The following is a 27,931-nucleotide window of genomic DNA, read 5'->3' as shown; positions in this document are numbered from 1 at the left end:
TAATGCACTTGTTAAACTTCTACAAATTCTTTGCATCAGCAGTGTGGTGGAAAACAGGCTATACCAATAAATATGGCCCACTGGCTTTACTTTATTAAAACCATACCTGTGATTAAACAGAGATTAGGAAGTGGGCAGCTGGAATGCAGGTCCACACCGAGGATACTGCCAATGACTGCAGAGATTTCTTGTCAGATCCTGAAACTGATGAAGATGCTGAAATGGTGACTGTAAATAAAGGAGCTGAAGAGGAAGAGCTTATGTGGACAGAAGTAAAGAGATAATAGATTTTCTGCAGAGGAGGAACAATAGGCTTCCATACACCATGATGACTATGGACATGAAGCTCCCACATTAAAATTGCTTCCCATTGTAGTACACACAAAGTGCTCATGCTGTACAAACTGGTGGGACTGGCAAATAAAGAGTAAACAGCAAGCATGAAATGGGGTGGTAGTAATTCTGACACTGACCTCCATCCAAGCCATTGGCAGCATTCGAATGCTACAGCGAGAGGCACAGCATGACTAAATCACACCTCCAGATCAGCAGCACCAGCACCCCTTTGCAACAGGCGCATTTCTGAAAATTCTAAAGAATCTTTGGACTCAACATTCCATCTGCTGTCAAACTACTTCCGTGTAAGTGACACCACACACACCAAACATAATTTCCAACACAACATGTGCTGCTGGTTAATTCTTATTTAAACTTACGCCTGAATATTAGGGCACAGTGTTGAGTCTTAATTCTCAATCCTAGTTTGACAGTTAACTGACAAGTTTTACATGTGAAGTATGGGCAGGAACTCCTAGGTAGAGCCCCCCACCCCCACCCCCAAAATGTTCCTGCCCCACATAATTCAGAGAGGTAGGAAAGAGCCTGTTATTTTTTTCAGACTCCATTTACATTCAGTTGAAAAACAGACTCCTGGCACCACATTGTTAATAAAAGACTTGATAAAGACCAGAATATTTTTCCGGTTGCCATAGTTGTTGCCTCTAGGAAATGAAAACCTACATGCTTTGGCATGTACAAAGGGACGGTGTGAAGCTTAATTCTTAATTCTTAATTCTAAAACCTAATTTATCCTGAAGTGTGAAGCTTAATTCTTAATTCTTAATTCTAAAATCTAATTTATCCTGAAGAGAGACCTTAGTGTGTCTGTTTTCAAAAGAGCTGCAGTTGGAATTTATCTAGGTTCTTATATGCCCTCCAGCATTGTAGTACCTTAGCATCTTCCGCAGATAATTAATTTTTCCCACACACAGCCCTATGAGGCAGGGAAATAAAGTAATCTGTTTTACAGATGCGGGAACTGAGGCAGAGAATGATCACAACTTGTCTAAGCTTACACAGGAGGCCTGTGGCAGAAAGGAAAATTGAACTGTGATTGCCTAAATCCAAATCCAAAGCCTAACATAAGACTATTATTCCTGTAGTCTGTATAGTTTTGCATTGCTGTATGTACTATGTTAATTTCTCAATACTTATATCCTCACATTTCCCAGCTACCTTTATTCTACATTTTATATTTAATATCATTCCAAATTAGGAACTTGGTTTTCCTTATTTTTACATTTTCTTTCAGGCTCTCTTTTCAAAATAATGTTAGTAACTCAAAATAACCCGCTGCCCCCCCTTTTCACCTCCTCCCCCAAAAAACACAATACCCACAGCAACAAAAATAAAAGATAGAGAAAGTGGTAGTAAGAAAATAGTAGACTGAATTTTTGCAACTGTTAAATATTTTAAAGACCACTGTTTTCTTGGTCTCTTTGTTACACAGTAGTTCTTTTGCCCCAGTCTCCCACTTTGAAACACAGTACCCTCTCCTCACTTTTTCCCCAACCCCTTGTGGTATAGATGAAACGCCACAGAATTCTTTGAAAGCAACTCTGTACATTTGCAGTTGTAACTGGTTGAACCGTATCTAACCCAGCAATGACTAAGCTATAGGAAAAGCCTTTTCAATTATAATGTAAAGGAAAATGTGGGTGGGGGAACTGGGCCTTCTGGGTCTAACTCATTTAAAATTTGGATAGTAAGTGACAGTCATCAAGAGGAAAGAGGAAGACAACTCTCAGCCATGGATCTGAGGTTTTTCAGAATTCCATTGTCTGGCAGTTCCCCCTGTCCCTGACTGGTGATGTAATTCTAGAGAGAGTGCAATTATTTGACTCAGCATGTTCCTAAGCCACAAGAAAAAGAAGTGACGTACATAAAAAGCACAGTACTCACTCTTATCAGATGAGGAGGACAGCAAGGAGTTTTCCCCGCTGTATGAACACAAGGGAAGTTCTTTGTCCTTGCTTTTTTTTTTTTTTCACTTGCTACATGTGCCATTTTGCAAATGACCAAAATGTATTGCTGACCATGTCCCTTAACATAAAATAGACTCCACTCCAGAGAAATGGCATGAGACAATTAACTGCTCCATTGCCAAACACATATTACTTAGATTCCCATTCTTGTTCTTTAGCATTCATCATAGCTGTTTTAAGTGGTCATAGATTACAGTTAGATATGGGCTGGGCTGAGACACCCATCCAAACACGATACCCACAATATCCTCAAACTACTCCACTGGACCAGCAAACTACTAGTGAAGTCTGTCATGCTTTTATTGCCCATGGGTTAGGCTGTACATCTGCTATTACATAGTTGAGTTTCACTGTAATAAATTATGCTCTCACCACTATCAGCTGTCACATAAAGACTCTTTAATCTATATGCCTTTTTCTCTTTACATCATGAAGGACCTTCTGTAATGCAATGTGATACTGAAAGGTTCACTAGACCTAAAACTACATATTGGCTAGCAGATCATCACTGGGGTTTTCAGCCATATCTCCATTCTGCAAATTCATTAAAAACACCTACATTTAAAGAGATAAGCATAATAGGATATCCCCATTAAAATGTAAAGTTTATAAATGCTCAACCATCCTTGAAATTATTTTGAACGAAAACAATTAATTTTAAATCACTCACAACGGCCATGAATTTAGATTGGAGTGCCTAATGCTGCTTTATTGTACTGTGATTATTTGTTAACTTCCTTTGAACAGACTGTCTGAACCACACGGATATGGTTAATTTTTTAAATCTTTTAATTATGTGATCTTGGTCAGGTCACTTTATTGTTTTATTACTCAGATTGTACCTCTAGAAATGTCATAGCCTTAGGACCCATTCATCAAGTGAACAGGCATGGGATTAGGCTCCTGGCTTTGATCACTCTTAGAAAATATCCAAGCATATTAATTCTGAGAATTGCTACATGTCAGTCTGAGAGATGGTCAGGAGGTGGGTAAAACCCTCATCGTAATGTAGCCACACATCTCAATACACTCCTAGGTTTGAAAGCCAAACAGCCCATCTCAAAGTTTCATTTATTTCAAACCTCTAGGGATTCATTCAAGAGTAAGACACAAAATCATCCACATGGAATAAAAGAAAATAACTCTAACATTCAATGTGCACAGTAAGTCCATCAACAACAGAAACTACTTGTAAATACAGTTCTTGCCTGGCTCCAAGTTCAGTCTTATAACTGGCATTTATAGGAAGCAGAGTTCAGCATAAACATGAAACAATATTCAAACTTAGACAGTAAGCAGCAGCCAGTGTGTTGCACTGAGACTCAAAGCTCCTGAGCCTGTCTTGTGATTAGCATGTTTAACAGAATACTTCAGAAAAGGAGTACTTGTGGCACCTAATTTATGGCTAACAAATTTAGTGGCTAATTAATTAATTTGTGGCTAACAAATTTATTTAGTCTCTAAAGTGCCACAAGTACTCCTTTTCTTTTTGCGAATACAGACTAACACGGCTGCTACTCTGAAACCTGTCAGAATACTTCAGAAATTTCTTCACTAACTGTACCAAATATTATTTCCACAGTGAATGAGAGGGGAGAATGGAAGTGTGTACAGCACTCCACAGCATCTTGGATGTTTTTGATTTTGTTTTACTGACTATTATGCTATGCTAAATAACCTGCTCACTATTGAAACAGCCATTGCTGAGATCTCATTAGGGCTGCATAAATGCATTATAAGACCCTAGATAGCAAGGGATGTTTTAATTTGTTTCCTTTAGTGAAAATTTCTATCAGAAAAATGTTTTGTAAAATGTTTTCATTGTTATAGCTGACACCGATAAGGATTTGTTTTGTTTGTTTTTTGGTTCTGTTTTTGAAAGTTTGAGCAAATTCCACTTGCCCATTCCAAGGTGTATGTAGATTTAAAAGTACTAATTTGAGCCTGATCCAAGGTTTACTGAAGTCAATGGCAATCTTTCCATCATTTTCCAAAGGCTTTGAGTCTCAGCCTTTGTACATGCATAACTCAAAAAGGACTGAATTATCAAGATGAAGTTGAAACTTTCCAGGTGACTACTCCTCACTGCATAAGAAAATTTAAAATAATTGAGTTATACGCAATTAAAAATCAATTTTTCCCATGTTTAGCATGGCATTACCACTAAATTTAGAGTTCCTATACTATTTATGGGATTATGGAATACCATAAATTCAAAGGTTAAGATTTAATTCAAAAGCTCAAATAACCTTAACTCTGCCCTTTTGTAATGCCATACAGTTATAACTGCTGCATAACAGTGTTTTCATTCCAGATTTAACTGATTTTCAGACACTAGCATTTTTTCTCCTCTTTATGGTGTCATTCTTGGGAACAATGGGTGTGAAGCAAATCTGCTCTTGGAGCAGAGGGTGATGCCCTATGTGGTGGCCCAACTACAGCCCTAGTACAGCATTTGCAACGTATAAGGGAATCCCTGGGTACACAGATAACTCCACTGAAGTCATTGGAGTTCCACACAGGCATAGCAATCTGTCTAGAACAGTGTCCATTATAGGATCTGGGCCCCATGGCAGGCAGGGGCTATTTTGAAAGAAAGGCATATTTGACAAGGACACATTTAGCTTCACTCCCTTTGAAAACAATGGGAGATGACAGTCATTTAGCAAGAAGGCAATTCTTCGAATTCTGTATAACAGAACATTATTCATCAGCCTCTGCTGAAGAAGAAACTCTCACTTATGGAGAATAAAAAACCCCCAAACATTAATCATAAATAAATTTCAAATGAAGTCAGTTCACTAGATTGCAGTGAGTTTGCACTATATGAAAAGTCTGCTTTATTGCATAATTAAAGTCATTTGGGGGAGGGGAAGAGAACATGGGTCTAACACAGAGTGCTAAATTTCTTAAAGGATCCTCATTTTAATTTATTTTAAGTCAAACTAATTAACCTATTTACTTTTAAATGATCAGAAAATTCATTGTGTACTCAAATAATAGGTAGTATAGTATCCTTCATACACAACAAATTGGTTGCTTTAAGTGCAAAAATAAACTCGACGATGGAACCATGACTTGTATTCCCATAATATAGTTGAATGTGTTTAACCACCACAGCTGCTGTTATCCAACAATAAGCTTCTTTGGAATCAGTGACATATTAGGCCTTGATCTTGCAATATACTCCATGTTGGTTGACCTCAGATTTCAATCGGGCTCTGCACAGGTGCAAGGGTCTACCTGCCTGGAGCTCATTGCAGGATCAGGGACTTATGCTGTGCAGCATAGCACAGTGGATATATTTTCTAGGGTGTAATTAAAACACTTGGCAGTGCTCATGAAGTTAATATAGTAATTACAGGATACTTCAGCTAGTTCAGATGTTGAATGAACTGACACTTTCAGCCACAGAAACCAAGCCATGACTCCTTATTTTGAAAATGCCAAAATAATTCTAGTATCTGAAAGACGGTATTCCACAAAAACCAGAGGAAACTAATAAGCTAGGGTAAATGTTTGTGTGTGTGTGTATATATATATATAAAGAGTCATGAAGAGAATCACAGAATATCAGGGCTGGAAGGGACCTCAGCAGGTCATCTAGTCCAACCCCCTGCTCAAAGCAGGACTGATCCCCAATTTTTGCCTGAGATCCCTGAATGGCCCCCTCAAGGATTGAACTCACAACCCTGGGTTTAGCAGGCCAATGCTCAAACCACTGAGCTATCCCTCCCCCCAAGTTCTGTAGCAAGAGAAGTAAGTGCTGCCACTTTACTCATTATTATAGTGCTATTACAAACATGCATTTGTGCGATAGCACAGGTAAGATGCTGTATGAGACAGAAAAAAATGCAGCATCTTTGTTTACTTAGGCTTGTGGTTTCTAAGTACCTATTATTTACTGTGTTCATTTCTTGACTCAAAGTGAAAATGGGAATTCACCTTTTTTTTTTCCTGTCCAATGTGCAGATGGGGCATATTTTTATTCACTCCATCAATCCCTGCCCCCTACGCACTAACTCACACACATACACCTAGCCAGTGGAAAAGAAAAACGGGTTACTCATTAATCCATTCTACAAAGCTTTCCAAACTGAAATGGGTGGGTTTACATCTTCAGTAAGGATCAATAAATAGGTAGGTATGCAGTGTACCTGAGCACAGTTAAAGTGAAGTGTACTTCTTGGATAGCATTGACTCTACTCTGGGCATATTTTAAAACTAAACCCATCACTATGGAGAGGATGATCGTTTTCTGTCTGTTTTTCTTCTGTTCCAGTATACTGCTGAGTGCAGCTGCACCAACAAAGTTAAGATACAAGGAGCTTGTAAAGACAGTCAAGGAGTTGAAAAAAATAGTGAAAGTTAAGGTAAGCACAGTATTTTGGCAATATAAAAAAGTCTGTCTATAAAATGTTCTCAGTACGTATTGTTGAGAATACACCTAACGGGAGTATCTAAAAATACTAATTTAATTTTTTATTCTAGGATGTTGAACTTCTGAATATGCCAGAAGACTTTGAGGTAAGACTGCTTTAACATATCCTTCCGAATATACTGAATTTATTTTAAATAGGTTCATTCTCTTTAAAAGTGACAACTGCTTTTTTTCTGACACATGACCTGGTTCTCTTAATAGTAGATTTGAAACTGTTCTGAACACTAGATTTTAAAAAAAACAGAAAATACTTTACATAGAAGTTGCTTCTTACTTCTGTTTTAAATATCAGATTAATATTACAGTATGCTTTAGTACTGTATTATTAATACTATTATAATATGTATATTTCTAAAGAACCCATTGCCATAGTATCTGGATGTATTCCTTTTACTTGAAATTTAATCCTGTTCCAGACATTCACACAGCTGCTTGATAATCAGTACTACTCTTCAAGGACTCAGTCCTGTGAAGATGCTGTACACCTTCAATTTACATTGAGTGCACTAGGAATTGAAAGGTCTCAGCACCTTGCAGAATCAGGCACTTAATGAAAAACTACTCACTGAACTGAAGTAACAAAAGTGGAAATACAGGCCCTTGCAGCTCTTTCTCACGAGTAGTCCTACTGGCTTCTGAGAGACTACTCATGTTTAAATCATCATTTGAGGACTTCCGTAACTCAGCCAGAGATTAGGGGGGGTCTCTTACAGGAGTGGGTGGGTGAGGTTCTCTAGCTTGCTTTGTGCAGGAAGTCAGATTAGATGATCATGATGGTCCCTTCTGACATTAAAGTCTATGAGGAAGGACTACATTACCAGGCAAATAGAAATAAAATTATTATAGTCTGTTGGACCAAATTTTCTTTATATTCTGCCTCATTAAAACAACAAGAATAAGTCATTGTAAATTCTCATTTCAGTATGTATATTTACATTGTTCAGTTCCATGAACTATTATTATACATCAGAGTAACATTTAAATAAGTCAGAGAACGCCTGCACCCAGTGGAAATTATCTCACTGCAGGACATGTAGTAAAATTAAATGTAAAGAACAAAATAAAGTCCACACGCTTCAAAAGTTTAGAAGGTGAATGAGTTCCATTTGTGCTTTCTTCTGACATTCACCAATGCAGAACTAAGTTTTAGACCTAACATGTACTTATTTAATATAACGCTTAGCTAAAGCATCAGCTGCTTTCGCTTTAACTGCAATATACAGATTTGAGCAACAGCAAATACTTCAGAAAACTTAAAACAATTTTTCTGACTAGTATACAAAGATTATTATTAGGCATGGTGATTCAGCAAAGCATGCATAAATTGTTATGCTATTTTTTCAGCTTTGTAAACTTACTGCAGAACAAAAGAAAGGAAAAACTCACCTTGTTTTGGACTGTTTTGGCTACACTCCTTATGGTCTTTACTTAGCTTCTGTTACTTTCCAGAAAAGAGAACAAATTTTATAAGCATGCATGACCCACACAGACCTCCTCTATGTCACTGCTGGGAATACATGCAATGCAAAATCCCACGACATTCAAATTGTTGGGGATTTTTAAAATGTCTTTGAATGTCTACATTTTCATGTCAAAGTGAAAATTATTGGATGATTAGCTATTGTGTCACTGAGATAAACTTGCCACTATCCCAGAAATAAAGCGACTATAGCTAGTGACTAACTGCTTAATCATAACTTTTTCAAAACAACATTGTCAGCCGAGCTCAGGAAGAGAGATAGTGGTTCACTTACAACTCACAGTACAGTTCTAGGGTCTCATCCTGTGAGGGCTGAACACACCCTTTGATTTCATTAAGAGCTCAGCATTTCTCTGAACACATTAAACTTGTCACTGCTGCAATCCCTTAGTGCACAGATAAAGGGCTTAAAAGTAATCATACTTCACGGTCAGTAAAGATCTCAAATGCTAATGATTGCACTGGGTGTTTGTGGTCTCTATCATCTGTGTTAAATTTGTATTGATTGAATTACATACTTTTCCAACAGGTTAGCCATGAAATCAAATGTGACAAAGTCAGGGCTAGTGTAACTGAGTGCAATTACCCTGAAATCAATGAAACTGTACCTGCTTATCCCAGGGCTGAATTTGGTCCTGTACATACAGGAAGAAGATTGCCTTACGCATGACCCAAAATTCAGTGGTTTGTCACAGTCGGTTTTGACTTCCTTGGAGCTTCCTGTGAGTGGACTGAGTGTTAGCCCCAATGCAACCCCACACAATTCTTGTGTGTTCACCAGTTCACCGTAGTGGGTGAGGACAAGTTTAAAAAACGACAACATCAACAAAGAGAAGAAAATATACTGAAGTTGATAATCTTGAGGCAAAATTAGTTCAACTGCAAAGAGGAATGTGGTCAGATCCTTAGCTAGTAAGAATAGACATAACTCTACTGAAACCAATGGCACTATGCTGATTTGCACTAGCTGAGACTCTGGCACCATGGTTCCTAGCTCAGGAAGTGAAGGTTCTTCAGGGTAAGCAGCAACATTATTTTGAGTCAGACGTAAAATACCCTTTACCCATTGCTGTAAATTACTTCTGATATGGCAACCGTGCACGTCTGATTACCCGTTCTCAGATGTCACCAGCTTCCCATGACTTTGGGGCAAACTTTAACATCGATCAATCAGTATTCTTAGCTATGCATGAATAGTCTACAGGCAGAATCCTTGTGTTTATTTGACGGTTAGCCAATCTAGAGGTAATTGTTAAGTCAGCAAAAAAAAAAAAAAAAGCTGTGCCTATATGAGAAACGCTGGTTTCTCAGCTCATCACAGATGAGACAGAAAATGTTTTCAGTTTCAGCTGGAAAATTGAGCTCTTTAAAATGAATGTTTTTTTTTTCCAGTAAGTTAGACTGGTTACAGTAAAAAGCCTGAGACAAACATGAATGTGTGGTTTTTAAGGAAAATATAATGCTAAATCTGACTGACATAAAGGGTTTCTGTTAAAAATGTTCTATAAGAAATACACAGTGAGAACATCGTCTGGTCCTTGCATGAGAAGCAAATGCATTGACACTTTGTGTACCGGATGAGATTGAGTTTGGGTAGCAGTTGGTATGCAAAACAAAGATGACGGTTTTATCTCTTCCTTGATGTGCATAATCAGCATTTCTGAGCGTTTTTTTCTTTGGAAAGTGCAAAGCAGGTTAGAAATTGGCTATAGTAAACAATGCTGCTCTCTCTCCATTGAGTAGCTAGTTTCAGCGGTAGTTTCCACAGCTATGCATAGGAAGGAAAATGACCACTGCGCAGGATGGGAGATTCTGGATGGGTCAAAGTGTCATGCTGCCGGTATTAATAAAATTAACCAACCATAGCAATACGAGTGGGGAAAAAATAGGCAACTTTTGCTCTGGGTATAAGTGCAACTAGGAAAATTTATGCCATGAGACCAAAGCATAAAGAAAAATGAGATAATTTTCTCACAGTAGATACGATCATTGCTCGATTATCTGTCCTATGGTTTAAGGTGCATCTGAGTTTAAAGCTGAAATAACAGCATTGTGATTTAATAGGATGAAGTAAATCTGGGAGCCAGAATTCCTTGAGTTCTTGTCCCACCTTTGCCCCTAACTCCCAGCATTGCCCTTAAGCAATGCACTTAATTTCTCCATCTCCATTCCTTCATCTGTTTAATGGGAATATTTAAGATTTGTACAGTGCTCTGAAAATATAAAGCCCTATGTAAGTTCTAAGTATTATTAAATGTGATATTAGAAATGGCATGGAGGATCAAAATGCATATTTATATGTACACAAAACAAAGACTTCAGTAGGGCATTCATTAATTATGAGAAGAAAACATTTCTACTTATGTATGTCAAAAAAACCCACTAGATATAGCAAGATTCATTTCTGGATTAAATTCTTGTTTGTCAGTGTGTTGATTAATGGCCAAAGAGAGATTTTATGAGTTGTCTATTTTAAAAATATATGTTTAAAATTTGTCAAGAGGCAGCCAGAGTAAGGGGTACAGGCTCTTTTATAGTGGATGTGTATAAATCAAAATAAGTAAACTTTAAAAAAGACATGAGTTAGATCTCATTGATTTGTTAGAATGAGAGAACTATGCATGTGGAATCATAGAAAAAACCAAGCAAATGTAAAAAAGTGTTAGTTTACTTTTTAGAAATATTTGGCAGTAATTTAATTACTTTCAATGTTTGTCTTCCAGAGTAAATGCCTGTCTTCTGCGTTCAACTGCTTCCAGAATGCAAGCTTACACTTAGAGCCAGCAAACAGCCAATCATCTCGTAATTTTGAAGTCATGATTACAAGGTTGAGGAGACCAGTTATTACACACACCATTACTGACATGGTAGGATTGTTTGACATGTTCCCTAATTTAATAATTGCACCATATTTTGCATAGTTTATTATGTCCTAACTGTAAAGCTTGGTAGAAGTACAGATTCTTCTTTAAGTTTTACTAAGAGTGAAAGATGTAAATATACTTAGTAATTCTTTTTAAGATCACACTCATTCTGGTCCTACTAATCAACTGTTTACATGGAGCTAAATAATGGGAAATGTGTAAGATGGAGGTCAGGTTGTCTCCTGATTAGTGTAAAGGAATAGGAATCAATGGATGTAGGTGCTTCTTCTGACTGCCATTGGTTTACTTTGTTACTACCTAATCTTTCTATACCTCTGTTTTCCCATCCGTTAAAAGAAGATAACACTACTTACCCACTTTTAGTACCTCACATATTTTTCATTCAATGATCTCAAATTATTATTTGTTATGATACACTTTTCAAATCCAGCATGTCTGATAAGAAGCTCTTTTCTTTGTCTTCCAGAATTGTTCTCCATGTGAATCTTATGCTAAAGAAGCCCCCAGACAATTTTTGGACAGCTTTCTATCACTGCTACAGGAGGTAATTAACATTCATTGTTCATTATAAGTTTTTGGCATTTTGCCTTTCATTTTGCCGAAGTCTTTTAGAACATTGTAATATCCATTATTTTACAACATTTTTAACAATACGTTGTTTTCACAGCGAATCATAAAACTTCACATTTAGGACACAAGGATATGAAGACTACTGGACATCCACTATTTAAAGCAGACACTATATTATGTAAGACAACAATGAAAATGTAAATATTGTGTATTGAACATTATGATGTGTTGTATGTTGGGTACATTAGTGATGGACCTTCCTCAAAATGTTTAGATGAGTTGGATAGTTATTCAAAGCTTATCTGAACCTCCCCTCATGCTGGAAATTAGGCTCAAAATTTCTCAGGAAAAGGTTCTCTCATGAGATTTCAAGTATTCCCCAATTTTAGCTGGTTTAGAAATACCATGAGTAGCAGCCTTGTTCTTGTTTGATTCCAAATTAAATAAACAGACTTATTTGAACCTTTAAAAAAAAAAAAAGAAAGGAAAAAAGGCAAAGAAGAAAAGCTAATTAGAATTTCTGAAATTGCAAGAGAGTTTGATTATGATTGTATCTGGACCAATTTGTTTATCTTCATTATCACACACACACACAATTTTATTTATGGGTATTTGGAGCTTTTTGCTAGTCAACTACTGATAAATATACTGTATTTTACTTTTATCAAAAGTACATGTTGAAATATTTATGTTGTATAGAGACTAATATTTTGATATTCATTATTTTAAAATTACTGGAAATACATTTACAACCCAAACTGTATAAAATGACTCTGATCCTTTTCCCTACTGAAGACAATGGGGGTGTTGCCATTGACTTTAAAACGAGCTGCATTGAGCCTTAAATTTTAAGAAGTGAAAATCTAAAATCTCTTGGATATACAGAGTAATATTTCAGGAGCTTGAAGTCAGGCACCTTTCTGATTGTAAGCGCCAACACTCATACATGTTAACATCAAAAATACAGCAGAGGCACTTGTTTAAACATAATTGGTTTGGTTGGCCTTCATCCCCTTGCACATCATCAAGCAGACACAATAATTAAAGATCGCTGGACGCTGTGCACCTCAAAAGCATATTGTCTGCTTAGAAGGGCAATATTTTAATGTTTTTGTATTCTTACTCGTGTTCCAGAACACTACTTCTCCTATTTACCATTCAATTATATTTGTGGTCTCAATTTTAATTGCAATTTTTTAAAAAAAGCGTCAAAGATATATAATGTGAATTTTTATTGTACAAGTTCTGAATCTGGGTGTAGAACTCTGCAGCTGTGCTGCTGCAGTGTAAGACACTTCCTACATTGTTGGCTTGGAGTTTTTCTGTTAATTTACCTCTCTGAGAGGCGGTAGCTCAGTCGACAGAAAAATGTGTCTGCCAACATAGCCCTGTGCAGCATAGCTCTGGGGTTTAGGTCACAGCCCTGTGCAACATTGGTAGGTCGATCTAATTTTTAAGGGTAGACCAGGCCTGCGACTGAAGGTAGCATTTATGCCTTCATAAAATAAAAGTAAATACCATTCTACTTAAAAACTAGGTTTGAGCTGCTTAGTTATATGTCACCATAGTTTACTTAAAATAATATTGTGCACTTCTATAGAACCTTCCATTTGAGGAACTTAACATGCTTTACAAGCATCAATTCCTATAGCCTCAAAAAACACCCTGTGAGGTAGGTCTCATCCCTAGATGAGGAAAGCGAGGTGCAAACAACTTGCCCAAGACCACACAGGAGGTCTGTAGCAGAGCCTAGAATACAGCTCCTGACTCCCACAAACAGCTTCCTCCCATTTAATTCCTACTTCACAGGGATGTTTTGCAGGTGAAGGAAACTGAAAATAAACCTATTTCTAAGTGTATTTCACACATTTTAGTACATTGGAAAATGACTATAGGATTAGCTGTTATGAGAGAGAGGTACCATTAGACACATAAGTTCATTTCTACCACTATCACACTAAGCTCTGGTAAAGAGAAATTGGTGAGCAAAGAATCTTTCAATGTCCATTTCCAAGTGCCCTGCATCTTCCTGGAATGTGCATCACTTTAAATACATGTATCTGAACAGGGAAAAAGATTGTCAATCAGAGGATAAAGTTGCCCTTGCATCATCATTGCTTTTTGGCTGATGACATTTTAAATTTGATTTAGATATTTTTGCTTTATTTCAGAAAATGTTTGTTCCCTTCTAAATCAGTGTTTCCATTTTACTGCCTGAGTATTAATATTCTAAAAATTAATGGTAGCTAATAAGAACTTTTAAATGCCTTTGGGCACCCCTTTATTCTAGTCTCTACTATTTTGTTATGCACAAAGTTCTTTAACTGACCTACTGGTAATCAATATGCAAAGCTATTGCTGTGGCTGAGAGATTTGCAGTTATAATAGTTAAAGAAAATCAGGACAAATATTCTCCAGATGACTGGAGAATATTAAAGGCAGTCCTTAAATCTCAAAGTGTCAGCTGATATTTGTACTATTAGAAGTTTTAAATTTTTTTATTAAATGTAACAGAATTCACTTATATTTTAGAACAATCTATTAACAATGTATTTCACCTAAAGCAAGTTCTCCTTTTACTAAATTATACTAGGCTTATAGATGAAGGGACAGATCCCAAAAGCCCTCCATCAGCAGAAATCCCATTGACTTCAGGACTGGGCCCAAATATTCACCCAAAGTGTACAGTAGTTTTAAAAAAATATTTGTAAATGCCTTTTCCAGTAATTTGCTGTGCGCATTCAAGAGTGCAGTCAATACTCTAGAGTATCCTTACAAAATTCTACATGCCCACTTTCCTGGGGAGAATAATTTTTTGGGTTGGCAAGAAAAATAGTTTTTCCATATTCATCGATAATCAAGGTAAAATAGTGGGCAAGTAGATTTTGTCTCTGGAGTGGTAAATTTTATGACAGTTTTGCAAGGCTGCTCTAGAGAAGCAATATTCACCAGAATGTCATAAGCTAATTAGTGATTCCTGTCTGCAATGAAATATGATTTGTTTTTGTTATGTGAGAGAATGTGTGGGATGATAAGCACTGTACCTGTATATGCTTTGGATGAGTTGCTCCATTTTTCAAATTAAGTAGCCGAGCAGACTTAGTGTGAAACTGTAGTTGTATTTAAATTGTACTTAATTTATTATAAAACATTTTAAAGGATATATTTTACCACCTTAAGATCCTTTATAAAAATCTTAGTATAATAAAGGACAATTTAAAAAAATTAAGTATTTTAACACCATGAAGAATTAATAAGCTACATCCTGCCTGGCTAATACTGTCTAGGAATAATCAGTTACTACATTATATACAATGAAACCTGATTATAGGGTAAAATTCACTTCTATGCAGTTCTAGCACAAGGACTGTGAACTACTTAAATTATATTTAAGCCCTCAAAATAAGCCTTATGTAGAATTTAAGTGGTACCTGGGCCTCGTGTGAGCTACTTTACAAAGAGTGAGTTTCACCCTTAAAGAGAAGTTTCCACTGTGTTTCCATCTCACAGGCCATTGGTTAACTAGATTATTTAAAAAGCTTAATTGTGCAAAATTTATTTAAGAATCCTAGTTTTTATAGCCTTTCACTTCTCTTCTAGTGTCATTTATTTATTTTACTCAGGCTTGCACTCACCTCAAAAGCTACTGGTCAAAGGGTCACTGAAAGTGTAGGGCAGGTTAATATATGTGCACAGTTCTCACCAGGATTTGAGAAATGGAGTGTACTAGATTAGGATGAATTAGTTGAATCCTAAACTGAGAACAGCAAAATCAACGTTCAACATAAATGTGTCTCTCTCCTTCTGGCATCATCATCAGAAGAAAAAAGAAGAAAGCCTATGAAGAAGTTAGGATGTAGGAAGAGTTGATCTGTGAAGCTTTTGAGATGTGTAGCCAGCCTTAATGTAGTCACAATTATAAACTGAACTGTCTGTGTATTAACAGCCTTTGCAGCACCATCTACTGCAAAACAGGGTGAAAGTTCCTATAGCTGTCTGAGTGCTTAAAGCAAGTCACAGAGGCTCATTACCTCCTAGGGAGGATTAACAACCTATTTATGATTTTAGATATAGGTGTCCTTTTCAGACACCTCTATGTGTTTTAGCATGGTTTATATAACTCCTGTATCGTAGTTACATTTTAAAAGAGATTCTATTTTTATATCAATTGTCTGATTTAATTTAATGATTATTTATTGCCTATTCATGAAAAGCTGATACTGAGAACCATGTTGTATATTTATATATAAAGTCACCAAATTTATTTAAAAGAATATTACATTAAATACTGTTCAGCTGATATGATTGTTTCTTGTCATCTACTAAAAACTTGTAGCATGTGTACCTTACTTCTGCGGGCCAAGATAAGCCATCTAGGGAGGCTATTCTTTAACCTATGTAGTCATAGGATTTACCATATTAGATCAGGCCACTGACCTCTCCCATTGAATATCTTTCCTGAATAAGTGATCAGTACCTGATGCATTCAAGGAAGGTAAACCACCATCCTCCTGCATTTTACAGAATTAGTTGTCCACTGCCATACAGTAGGAGGAATGCCTTCCTCACCCTATCAGGTAGTTGGTTTATGTATGCTCTGATATATCAGATTTGTTGACTGCTAATACGATCATTGTTTTTCGTGGTCATTAGTTAGCCAAAGCATTTGACTCTATTTACTGCCGCAATGAAGCAGTGAAGTTCACAAGATGACAATATGCTGTGTAATGCAGTATTTTCTTTTATTTGTTCTTAATTTACTGCCTTTAATTTAATCAAACTAATGATATCAGATAAAAAGAAGGGATTGATCAGTTTTCACAATGCCCTTCATAATCATAAATAAATAAAGGCAGGCCCCTTTCTTCATTCTTTTCCATTCCAGAGTAAATAAATCCTAATATTTGCAAACTCTGATCATACAAAAGTTCCACCATACTTGTAGGTATTTCTGTCACTCTTCTCAAGACTTTTTAAATCTTTGAGGTATCTTTACAAAGGTGAGATGAATAAATGTCTTCTGTTAAAGAGACTTCTGCAATTTAGTGTATATTAAGACTTCAGACTAGTTTAAACAAAGTTGATCTGAATTAAATGTTCCCGGTCATTAGGCTGCCCAAATCTCAGTGCGTTACAGAGGCTACAGACATCTGAGAACTAATAGGAACCATTTCCCTTTAGGAAAAGGGTTCCCTAAAACCAACATCAAACCCTTCACAATTAAGGTTTGGCAGTAACTGTTTTCTAATCTGGCTCCCAGTAGAACCATAACTTTAAAATGGACCTGAAGCTAGGTTTGTAGTTTTCTGTTTGTTTTCATATTCTTTTTAGCTTAGTTACATTTTAAAGTCTCATTTTTTATTTTAGAAATATCAGAAACGGCTCTTGTGAGGTCTCATTTCACTAATTCTTCAGTCATTAGAGCAGGGGTGGCCAACCTGTAGCTCTGGAGCCACATGCGGCTCTTCAGAGGTTAATATGCGGCTCCTTGTATAGGTGCCAACTCCAGGGCTGGAGCTACAGGTGCCAACTTTTCAATGTGCTGTGGGGTGCTCACTGCTCAACCCCTGGCTCTGCCCCAGGTCCCAGTCCCACTCCACTCCCTCCCCCAAGGCTCTGGCCCCTTCCCCTGAGTCTGCTGCGCCCTTGCTCCTCCTGCCCCCACCCCCAGCCTCCTGCACACCACAAAACAGCTGATTGCGGCGGGTGGGAGGCACATGGATGGAGGGTTAGGTGCCGATCGGCAGTGCTGTTGTGGCGGATGGGACACTGGGGGTGGGAGTCAGGGAGCAGGAGTGGGGGAGCTGACAGGGGTCTGCTGATGCGTTATTGTGACTCTTTGGCAATGCACACTGGTAAATTCTGGCTCCTTCTGAGGCTCAGGTTGGCTATGCCTGCATTAGAGTGGCTTTCAGGTTAGTTAGGGGCTGATTCTCTAAAACAGAAACAAACAAATCTTACATGGCTTCTTTATCTGTCATAAGGAAATAAAAGATGGCCTGAGCTCTTAAGACTTCATCCATTAATTCAGCATTAGACTGGGGAGGTTTACTTTTAATCTCTCCTACTTATTTTTACAATCCTTCCTTCTCCTAATCTTCTTTCAATCTCCTACTCTACCTCTATTAAATATCAGAGCTATAATCTAAAGAAGGTCTGTGAGTCTAAATGTTTTCTACTGTATCCATCATGCTATTTCCTTGCTCTTTGCTTTTCTTGGCCATTATCTTCTGTTTTCATCCAGGTGCGAAGGGCCAGATTGTTGGCAGCACTGTGAAATTCCTCGGAACATTTATGAGGGTTTAGCTTGGGCACTAATTTGCTTTTGTTAATCAGATCTCATTTCTGATCTTCTGCTGCTGGTTTTCCTCTTCATACCTCTTAAGACTTAAGCTCCAGAAACATGGATATTTAATGCAAATAATGCAATGCATTCATTTGCATATTTGATGAATATGGATCACCTACTTTTTCATACACAATATTTTAATTATTAACAAAAAGTTCTTTTTGTTTTCTACTTCTCTCCCCCACTACAGTATCAGTTTCTTTACTATGCAATAGACAGGATATACAAGTCAGTAAAATAATTAAAATAGTAATTTGACTATTAGACATTTAGGTGCCTTTACGTCCTAATGAAGCTGAAGCATAAATACAAATTAAAATTAAACACTTGTATTTATTATTTAAAAATTATTATTCACTGACAACTTGACAGGGTTGCTCTGAGGGGCAACTAAAGGGGTGAAAAGCCCCAACACAACAGTGACAGAGGAGAAAGGCACCGTCTCAGCCAATCCAAGGAAAATATCATGTTAACTTCAATAATCAAGTTACAGCCCCTGAAGCTCCCAACCTTCAGGAAACTATCCTTTTGGACTCCTTCCCTCCCTGGCGGTGTTTTAGACCCACTTACACAACTGCTCATGCTCCCCTCACCATTGGATGTAAAAATGACAGGAGAAAGTCATGTCCAAATGACTTTCCAGCCCAAAGAAATGCTCTGGGTGTTCTCATACTGGTACCTGTTGGTATACAGGGTGTACAGTATAAAAAGTGTTAGCAGAGAGATACTGATCTGAAAGACCCATCCTCATGTCATAATATTTGAGAAGCATACACTAAATTAAATACAATTAATGGGTGGTAAAATTTGTTTGTGTGTGTGTGTGAGACAGACACACACTATGTTAAAAATAATCTTATTTAGGTTGCACAGTCAAGCACTCAAAGTTAGGAAATGTCAAATTTAAGGAGGCCTGTGAAACCTCAATTCCATCCTGTACAGTGACCATCCTGGGCACTGAATGAAGCCGAGTGCTGAAGTAATAGTATGCTCTCAGGTAATTAGACTATCATAACACATACCCATAAGGGGGTTGAACTGAGGCTGCACAAACAGAATTTGGCATTTCCTAACTTTGCAGCACTTGACTTTGCAACCTAACGTTCTTTTAACTTTTTTAAAATTTTCTAGTTTGGGTGGTTTTTTGGGAGTGGGTGGGGGTTGGTTGGTAAGGATATAGGTAAAACCAAATCCTATTATGTGTAACTATCAATCCCTCACCCACTATGTATCATCATCCGTGTTTGAATCCTGAACTTTCAGCTTTGCAGCACAGAATGCTACCTCCTGTGCTAGAAGACTAACCACACTAGCGGGCAGCAGGAGAAGGCCATTATCTCAGAGGGGGAAGACTGAGTTATGGAGTTTCAGGCCCGAAGGGACCACCAGACCATCTAGTCTGACCTTCTGTCTATCACAGGCCACCAACACCACCCAGCACCTGCACAGCAAACTCAACAATGGAAATAAGACCAAATTATTACTAGTCACAGGAGACTATGTGCCACAGGCAGAGAACAGGAGGCATCAAGGTGCACCCATGCCCAAGGCCCACACAACAGCAGGGAAATGGTTAGGTGAGACTTATCAGTATAATCCTGACAACTGACCCACATCCATACGCTGCAGAGGAAGATGGAAAAACCCATTGTCACTTCCAATCTGATCTGGGGGAGAATTCTTTCCCAGCCCCACTTATGGTGATCAGATAGCCCCTCAGCATGTGAACAGGATGGACAACGGAGTCCAGGTGCTGGGTCTGGAGGGTGGTTTTGAGGAGTTCAGCCTGGCCTGGCTCTATTCCAGGGGTGGGCAAACTTTTTGGTCTGAGGGCCATATTGGCGTTGCGAAACTGTATGGAGGGCCGGGTAGGGAAGGCTGTGCCTTCCTAAACAGCCTGGCCCCCTATCCGCCCCCTCCCACTTCCTACCCCCTGAATGCTCCCCTTGGAACCCTCGACCCATCCACACACCCCTGCTCCTGGTCTCCTGACCACCCCCTCCTGGGACCCCACCCTCTATCTAACCCCCCCTGCTCCCTGTCCCCTGACTGCCCCAACCCCTATCCACACCCCCTATCCAATCCCCCCTTCTCCCTGTCCCTTAACTGCCCCAACCCCTATCCACACCCCAACCCCTGACAGCCTCCCCCGGGATTCCCACGCCTATCCAACCCCCCCCATTCCCCATCCCCAACTGCCCACCCCAGAACCTCCACCCCATCCAACCACCCTCTGCTCCCCATCCCCTGACTGCCCCCCCGAGACCTCCTGCCCCTTATCCAACCCCCCTTACCATGCTGCTCAGAGCAGCAGGAGCTCGCAGCCCCATAGCCCGGCCAGAGCCAGCCACACCGTCCGCGCTGCTCAGCAGGAGCAGCGGGCCAGAGCGCTGGCGATGTGGCACACTGAGGCTGCAGGGGAGGGCCTGGGGGCTAGCCTCCTTGGCCAGGAGCTCAGGGGCCAGGCAGGACGGTCCCTCGGGCCAGATGTGGCCTGCGGGCTGTAGTTTGCCCACCTCTGCTCTATCCCCCCATTCCAGGGTGCTCCTGCCCCACATGTTGTTTTGGGGAAAAGGATGTGTATGAGAGGGGCTCCTGGAATTATATTCAGACTCCCTGGGTGGCTAAGGGGAGTGTGGCCTGGGGCAGGGACCATCTTTTTGTTTTGTGTTTGTATAGCGCCTAGCATAATGGGGTCTTGGGCCATGACTAGGGCCCCTAGATGGTATGGTAATACAAATAATAATGTATTAATGGTGATTGGGATCACCAGGGCCAGACTCTGGGGGTTTAACAGGAGTGAGAAGCCCAGCCTGGTTCTCTCTCTCCTCCTGCCCCATGTAGTGCACTGGGGCCATGTGGTGGGAGTAGCCTATTACACCTGCTCTGGTAGCTTGCAGTGTAGTGCATGTTGCTGTTGCTGAGACCAACCTCAGAACAGTACATTTATGGTTTTGACTTGCTGCCATAATTTTCCTGAGTAACAGAAACAAGAGTGGGAAAATGGCAAAATTTAACACTTTGTATCTTGGCAAATACTGAATGAAATTTCACAGGACAAAAGAAAGGCAATTCTAAACCCTGGGGGGCATTCTGCTTGCATGCTGGGGGCATTCTGAATACAAAAGGCCCGCTGTAAACAAGTGAGTACTTCTCACAGTGAAGGTTGGAAGAAGCTTTTATTAGGGAAAGTGTTAGCTAACCTAAATTTAGTGACTGCAAAGCCCATATCATATAACATCACATCACAGGATAACAATACTCTAGTTAGTCTATAAGATTAGTGGACCGGGAGATTAAGAGATGGTGATGGAGAAAACAACAAGGGAAAAATAAAAAAGCAATGAGATATTAAAAAGAATTCTTATAGGACAGTTGGGAATTGAGACATGTTAATACTAAGTAGGAGCATTCATCTTTTTGGCAAGTATTTTCCAGACAACAATGGGCTGCCTTTTCCTCTCAGTTGAATTAGTGGTAATACCATTCAATCAATGGGAGTTAAACTGGTGTAAAACTGGTGCAAGTGCAAGGAGAATCAAGAAAAGTGCCTAAACATCATACAGCAGTATCTGCAGCGCTGAAATTAGCAAAAGGAGGCATGCATCATGTAACAGCTGGCACTCACCTCTCGCGAGTATCCCCTTCTCTTACTGCGCGTGTCTGCGCTTTCTCTCTGCCTTGCGGTGAGTCTCCAGCAACTTAGCCCTCTGGCTGAGTCTCACACAGTCTGTATGTGAAATAAAAAGCAAACCCCTTCCAAGGTACAAGTCCAACAGAGACGTCTCTCAGTGCCCTCTGTAATGTCTCTTTATCTGCAGCCCTATTCCTCAGCTTGCTCCTCAATCAGTCCAGCAGGGCCTATCGCAGTACCCTGGTTCAAACGGTCTCTCAGCCCCTTCTGGATTCTCTCAAGTTGTCCCTGCTCTGCTATAGATTGGTGGCCCAGGCTCCCTCCCTGGAGCCAAGGCCTTTCTGGCCCCAGCTCTCCTGCTAAAAGAGTTCGGTTTCCTCTTCTGCAGTACATCAAAAGACCAGGCCACTTGCTCAGTGGCTAACGGGGAGGGGAGAGATCCAGGCCTGCCTCCTACTCCAGATCCCAGTCAGGGACCCTATACATAGCAGCCATCCACCACATCCCTTTAAATAGACTGCATCACTGCTACAATCCCCTGGGCCACTTTTCCATGGCCTCAGCACATTCTTCACCCTTACCTCAGAGCCTTGTCCTGATTGATTCCCAGCAGCCAGCGGTGAATTCCTTCTCACTTCCCCCAGTCTCTACCAGCACTGCTCTGTCCGAGGTCCTGTAGCTCCCTCAGCTAGCCAGGCACACCATCCACATTCCACCAGCTCCAGCAAGAAATTGCATTCACTGTGGTCCTGCAGCTCCTTTTATACTAGCCTGCTGGGACCTGATTGGCTGCTTCCCGCAGCCCTTTCTGTTTGGCTGCATCCCACACAGCCATTCTAGGCAGCTTGGAGAATCCTCTCCACTGCCCTGTTCGGGAACAGGGTGTGGCAGGGCTGCAAGGCCTCCAGCAAGGGGCCTCAAGGCGCAGTCCACCCCATCATGCATCACCTGACAACAGTAAATTCTGGCTGCAGGCTTCTTCACAAGCAGCAGGAGACTCATGGTGAACTATTACTCAAGGTATCTTGAAATAACATTGCTTCATTTCTGGACTCCAAAAGTCATATTGTGATCAGTCACACAGTATCAATCCTAGGAAGGGATGGTACACATGAAGGGGGGGGGGGGGGGGTGGAATCAAACAATGGGCTGCAATTCATAAAGAAAAAATGCCAAAGATTTTCACAATAGTGGAAATTGAAAGTTTAGTTATACTCAGGAATGGGCACATGTAGAAATGGAATCTTAACAGATCTATACGTGTTAAGTCTATACACGCCCTATATGTGTTAAGTCTTATCTGCTACATGGCAAAAATAAATGTTCATTACTTTTTCCTTCTGTTATCACAGAAGAGCCAACATAGCTAAGAAAATGTGCCGAGTTCTTTTCTGGATCTCACACATTCACAGGATTGTTAATTAAGTCCCAGTTGCAGTACAATTATCATTGGTCATGTCAAAGTCAGAAAGAATACAGCCCAACTTGCAGATTGCAAGGTAAATTAAGGGGAAAAAAATCTTTTTACATGCTAACTGAAAGATTATGCTATGGAATATAGATTGGGCTAAACTGGAAAATTCAGATCCAGATTTTGACCTCCCAAAAGTTTGGAGCGCTCAAATCTGATTTTTAGACTTGGTCAATTATAGAGTTGGGCCCAGCTGTGAAATTTTGATCTGGATCCTAATTTAAATTCTGAATCTACTTATTCAGGAACATTTGGCTAAAGGCTTTTTGTTTGGGACCACATTGAATATGGAAATCAATGAAAGACAGTAACCATGGACACCATAATGCCAGCCACTTTCCAGGGTATAACTGCACATTAAATACACTGCTACACCAGAAATTAATGATCTTACTGCAAACACTATACCATCTGTCAAAAGGCCTTAGTGGAAGTTCTCATTGATAATTTGGTTTTGAAATAAGAGAAGATACAAGATTCTGGAGCTATAATAGGGTATATTCGGCACAAAAGCGAAGAACCTATATCACTTATATCTAAGCAAAAAATAAGACTTATTATTTACAATTTACATTGTGGTGGTACCCAAAATGTGCTAGACACGATCCAGATTCAGAGGAAAAAACAGTCCTTACTCCTCTCTGCTCCAATTCAGCAAGGTACTTAAGCATATGCCTAACTTTAAACACATGAGTTGTCTCATCACATTCATAGTCATTGGAACTACTCATGTGCTTAAAAGGTTGACATGTACTTAAGTACCTTGCTGAATCTGGGCCTCTACAATTAGGGATGAGTGAACTGTATTGGTTAATCACCATATTCAGATCAGTTGAAATGAAGAGTGTTTTTCCAGTATACACAGAGCTGTGATTTTGTGTTGCAGCATAAATGTTACCTTGTTATTTTGCATCCAGAAGCAACCAGCCAAGAATAGCCCTGCATTATACAACTCATATCCCTGTAGTGCTGGTGGCAAAACAGGGTTGGCCCAAAAGACCCCTATGCTCCAAGAGCCCTCCCTGGAAAATATGGGTAGGATGAGACTAGGGATGGCATTTTCAAAAATGCCTGAATGACTTTGAAGCCTAAGTTCCATTTTCAAACTGTCATACTTTGAGATCAACATCAGTTCACCCATGCCGATGGTAGAAGAGAAATAGTTGAAACATACAGACAGCAAAATACTCTCACCTGGTAAAATTTAGTAGCCCATCCTAAACTCCTGATACCAGAAAAAAGATTTTATCTGGGCTATGTTGATAAATTGGAGAGGGTTCAGAGAAGAGTCAGAAGAATGATTGAAGAATTAGAAAACATGCCTTATAGCAGTAGACTTAAGGAGCTCAATCTACTTATCTTAACAAAGAGAAGATTCAGGGGTGACAATCACAATTTATAAGTACCTACATGGGAAACAAATATTTGATAATGGGCTTTTCAATCTAGCAGAGGAAAGTATAACATAATCCAATGGCTAGAAGTTGAATATGGACAAATTCAGACCAGAAATAAGAGATAATTTAACAGTGAAGTTAATTATTCATTGGAACAACTTACAAAAGGTCATGGTGGATTCTCCATCACTGGCAACTATTAAATCAAGATTGGATTTTTAAAAAATATATGCTATAGTTTAAACAGGAATAATTATGGGGAAGTTCTATGGCCTGTGTTATCAGAGTAGATAAGGGATCAGCAACCTATGGCACACATGCCAAAGGCGGCACACAAGATGATTTTGAGTGGCACTCACACTGCCCACGTCATGGCCACCAGTCCTGGGAGCTCTGCTGCCACCCGGGGTCCCATCCTCCGGCTCCCTGCCAGCCGGGGTCCCATCTGCCGGCCCCCTGCTCAGTTCGCTGCCAGCCCCGGGTCCCAGTCACTGGTCCCGGGCTCTCTGCTGCCATCCTGGGGTCCCAGCCGCCAGCCCGGGGCTCTGCAGCCACCCCCAGCTGTGGCCCACTGGCCCCAGCTTAGGGCAGTGAGGGGTGCAGACAGGGGCAAGAGGGGTCACCGCTCAGCACCCACACCTTAAAAATTTTTCCAGTGCCACTGTACTGGGATATTTTTAAGTCCTGATTTGCTGCTTACATCACTATCACGTCACGTGGAACAGCACATTGCGTTTGACGTTGTGCATACCGTCTGTCACAATTTTTTTCCCCACTGTAAGTTGAGGGGTACATTTGACAAAATGTCAGTTCCTAAGAAAGCAAAGTTAGATGTCTGTTCATTTCACTTCACAGCAACATTTGGTGGCTAAGTTGTGGCAAAGTTTTGGTGCGCTTTGTAAACTGTTTTGGTGCAATCAAGGCCTTTTTGTTGGATGATGACAAATGGCTGTGTAAGGTCATGTTTCTAATTGACATCACCGCTCACCTAAACAAACTCAATCTCCATCTCCAGGGTGCAGGGCAAACGGTTCTGGATCTTTATGAAGCCCGGAAGGCATTTGTTGTAAAACCAGCAGTTTTTTTCTCGGGATATTCAAACTTTGACTTTCTGCTACTTCCAACACATAAAAGAGCTATCGATACGTTGCACTGTCAGTGTCAATGGGATTGGAATTTACATGCAAGAACTGGAATTAGAATTTTCTGACAGATTTCAAGATTTCCAGCAATTTGGCCCAATGCTTTCTTTTCTAATTAAACTTGAAAAGTTCAACAAAAGCAACTTGGATTTATCAGTATTTCTGTGGATGGGTGTTGAAGATTTCGAAATGCAGCTCATTCAGTTAAAAAGCTCAGAATTGTGGGCATCAAAGTTTAGAGATCTGTGGAGTGCACTTGAAGCTACCGAGAGAGATCATGGGGCCTCTATTCTGACCTGCTGGACGTCCCTGCCAGTAAAATTTAACGGTTTGAAGAAAATTGCGTTTGCAATGCTTTCAGCATTTGGATCCACATACCTGTGTGAAAAGGTATTTTCACACATGAAATCTGTCCTCTGTCCCTCTTGGAGCCGGTTAAGAACTGATCACTCAGAAGCCTGTGTGCAGCTTAAAGTATCCAAATACGTGCCAGACATTGGAAAACTCAGCAAGGAAAAACAAGACCAAGGATCACACTAAACTGATAAGATCTGCATTTTAATTTAATTTTAAATGAAGCTTCTTAAACATTTTAAGAACCTTATTTACTTTACATACAACAATAGTTTAGTTATATATTATAGAGAGAAACCTTCTAAAAACATTAAAATGTATTACTGGCACACAAAAACCTTAAATTAGAGTGAATAAATGAAGACTTGGCACACCGCTGCTGAAAGGTTGCCGACCCCTGGACTAGATGATCACAGTGGACCTTTCTGACCTTAGAATCTATGATGTCATTTAGCAGGGTTCTAAGGCACAGTCTTAGCGCAACTTTGTTCTCACATTTGACGGGACAGCATTTTGAGCCATGATGTATACTTGATCATTTTTAAAGGTGCCAAAGTAACTCTTATAAAATCCATCATGTGATCTTATACTTCAGATTAAATAGCAATCAAGAAAATATCTGTTCACAAACATAAATGTATCTGATGTATGTGAGCAGTCCTGCAGTGAGTTTTTAAACAGACACAAGGCGGCGTTTCAGAACATCCAAATTTTGTTTTTGCCAATTCTTTGATTTTCTGCATCCAAAATATGTTATTTCTTTGGTCTGTTGATTATTCAGGATTGTGATATGCAAGAATTCTTAAAGAAGGCTCACTGCAACATTTTAGTCATACCATTATTTATAGCAATGCCTGACTTTACTCTCCCTAATTCTAATGCAAATAATGAATCAAAGTGGCATTCTCATTGTTTTAATGGAAGACTCCTTTATTTCAAACCACTGTCACCTGCATCCACCTTCAATCAATGCTTCAGGCAACAGCAGCCCACATCTCTCCTTGACAGACCAGTCGTCTCCCGCCATCAAGATAGTTAATGGGGACAGGCACCATCAGGAGTTTGGCAATACCCAGCAACAAATGAAAGAATAACTTTAAAAGGTTAAAAGTAGCAGCCACTTATATGCCATGAAATTTACATTTTAAGAGTATAATTTCCTTTTTAAAGGGGAAAATGTGCTGTGTGGTTGGACTACTAATTTGTGATGAGGATAAATAAGAAGCAACTGTCACACTGGCAGAATTGAAAAGAAATGTTTATCCCCACCCAAAACCATGGGGTCTGAACATCCTGAAATTCTGGGCACACAGAGATTAAAAGGAGAGCAACAAAAATGATAAAAGGTTTAGAAACCTGATCTATGAGGAAAGGTTAAAAGAACTGGGCATGTTTAGTCTTGAGAAAAGAAGACTCGGGGAGACCTGATAACAGTAAAGGGCTGTTATAAAGATGACTGTGATCAATTGTTCTCCATGTCCACTGAAGGTAAAACAAGAAGTAATGGGCTTAATCTGCAGCAAGGGAGATTTAGGTTAGGTATTAGCAAAAAATATTTCTAACCATAAGGGTAGGTAACCTCCGGAATACACTTCAAAGGGAGTTTGTGAAATCCCCATCATTGGAGGTTTTAAAGAACAGGTTGGATAAACATCTGCCAGATTCAGGGATGGTTTAGATTCATTTGGTCCTGCTTCAGTGAAGACTTGATGACTTCTTCAGTTCCCTTCCAGCCCTATATTTCTATGATTCTGTTAGTTTTGATCGCTTTCTTCTCCCCCCACAAAAAAGGGCTAAAGTTGGTTGCCAAGTTGCTGCAACATTGCAACAGTCTGAGAAAGTAACCACAACTATGCTGCTTAGTTTGTCAGGGCTGTCTCTATT

The 27,931-nt window shown here is 39.6% G+C and overlaps 1 protein-coding gene and 1 long non-coding RNA gene across 2 annotated transcripts in view; one reads left to right on the top strand and one right to left on the bottom strand.

Moving 5' to 3' along the window:
- The window catches only part of LOC142071750 (uncharacterized), a 61,280-nt gene extending 38,835 nt beyond the window's left edge, over nt 1-22,445 (bottom strand). Inside the window, exons 1-2 of the long non-coding RNA XR_012667941.1 lie at nt 22,265-22,445; nt 21,678-21,779 (exon numbers count right to left, since the gene is read on the bottom strand). This is a non-coding gene — a long non-coding RNA (uncharacterized LOC142071750). The remainder of the gene's footprint in view (nt 1-21,677; nt 21,780-22,264) is intronic.
- Nucleotides 144-16,413, top strand: IL21 (interleukin 21). Its single transcript, XM_048847170.1, has 7 exons — nt 144-272; nt 6,145-6,149; nt 6,607-6,697; nt 6,816-6,851; nt 10,969-11,112; nt 11,597-11,674; nt 16,354-16,413. Exons 1-7 carry the CDS (start codon nt 144-146, stop codon nt 16,411-16,413), a joined length of 543 nt encoding a protein of 180 aa, XP_048703127.1.
- Nucleotides 22,446-27,931: the final 5,486 nt, after the last annotated feature.

Source organism: Caretta caretta, chromosome 4 (assembly GCF_965140235.1).
Source record: "Caretta caretta isolate rCarCar2 chromosome 4, rCarCar1.hap1, whole genome shotgun sequence".
Classification (NCBI taxonomy): domain Eukaryota; kingdom Metazoa; phylum Chordata; order Testudines; family Cheloniidae; genus Caretta; species Caretta caretta.
Note: the sequence above shows the minus strand (reverse complement) of the source record. Positions and strands in the feature narration are given on the sequence as shown.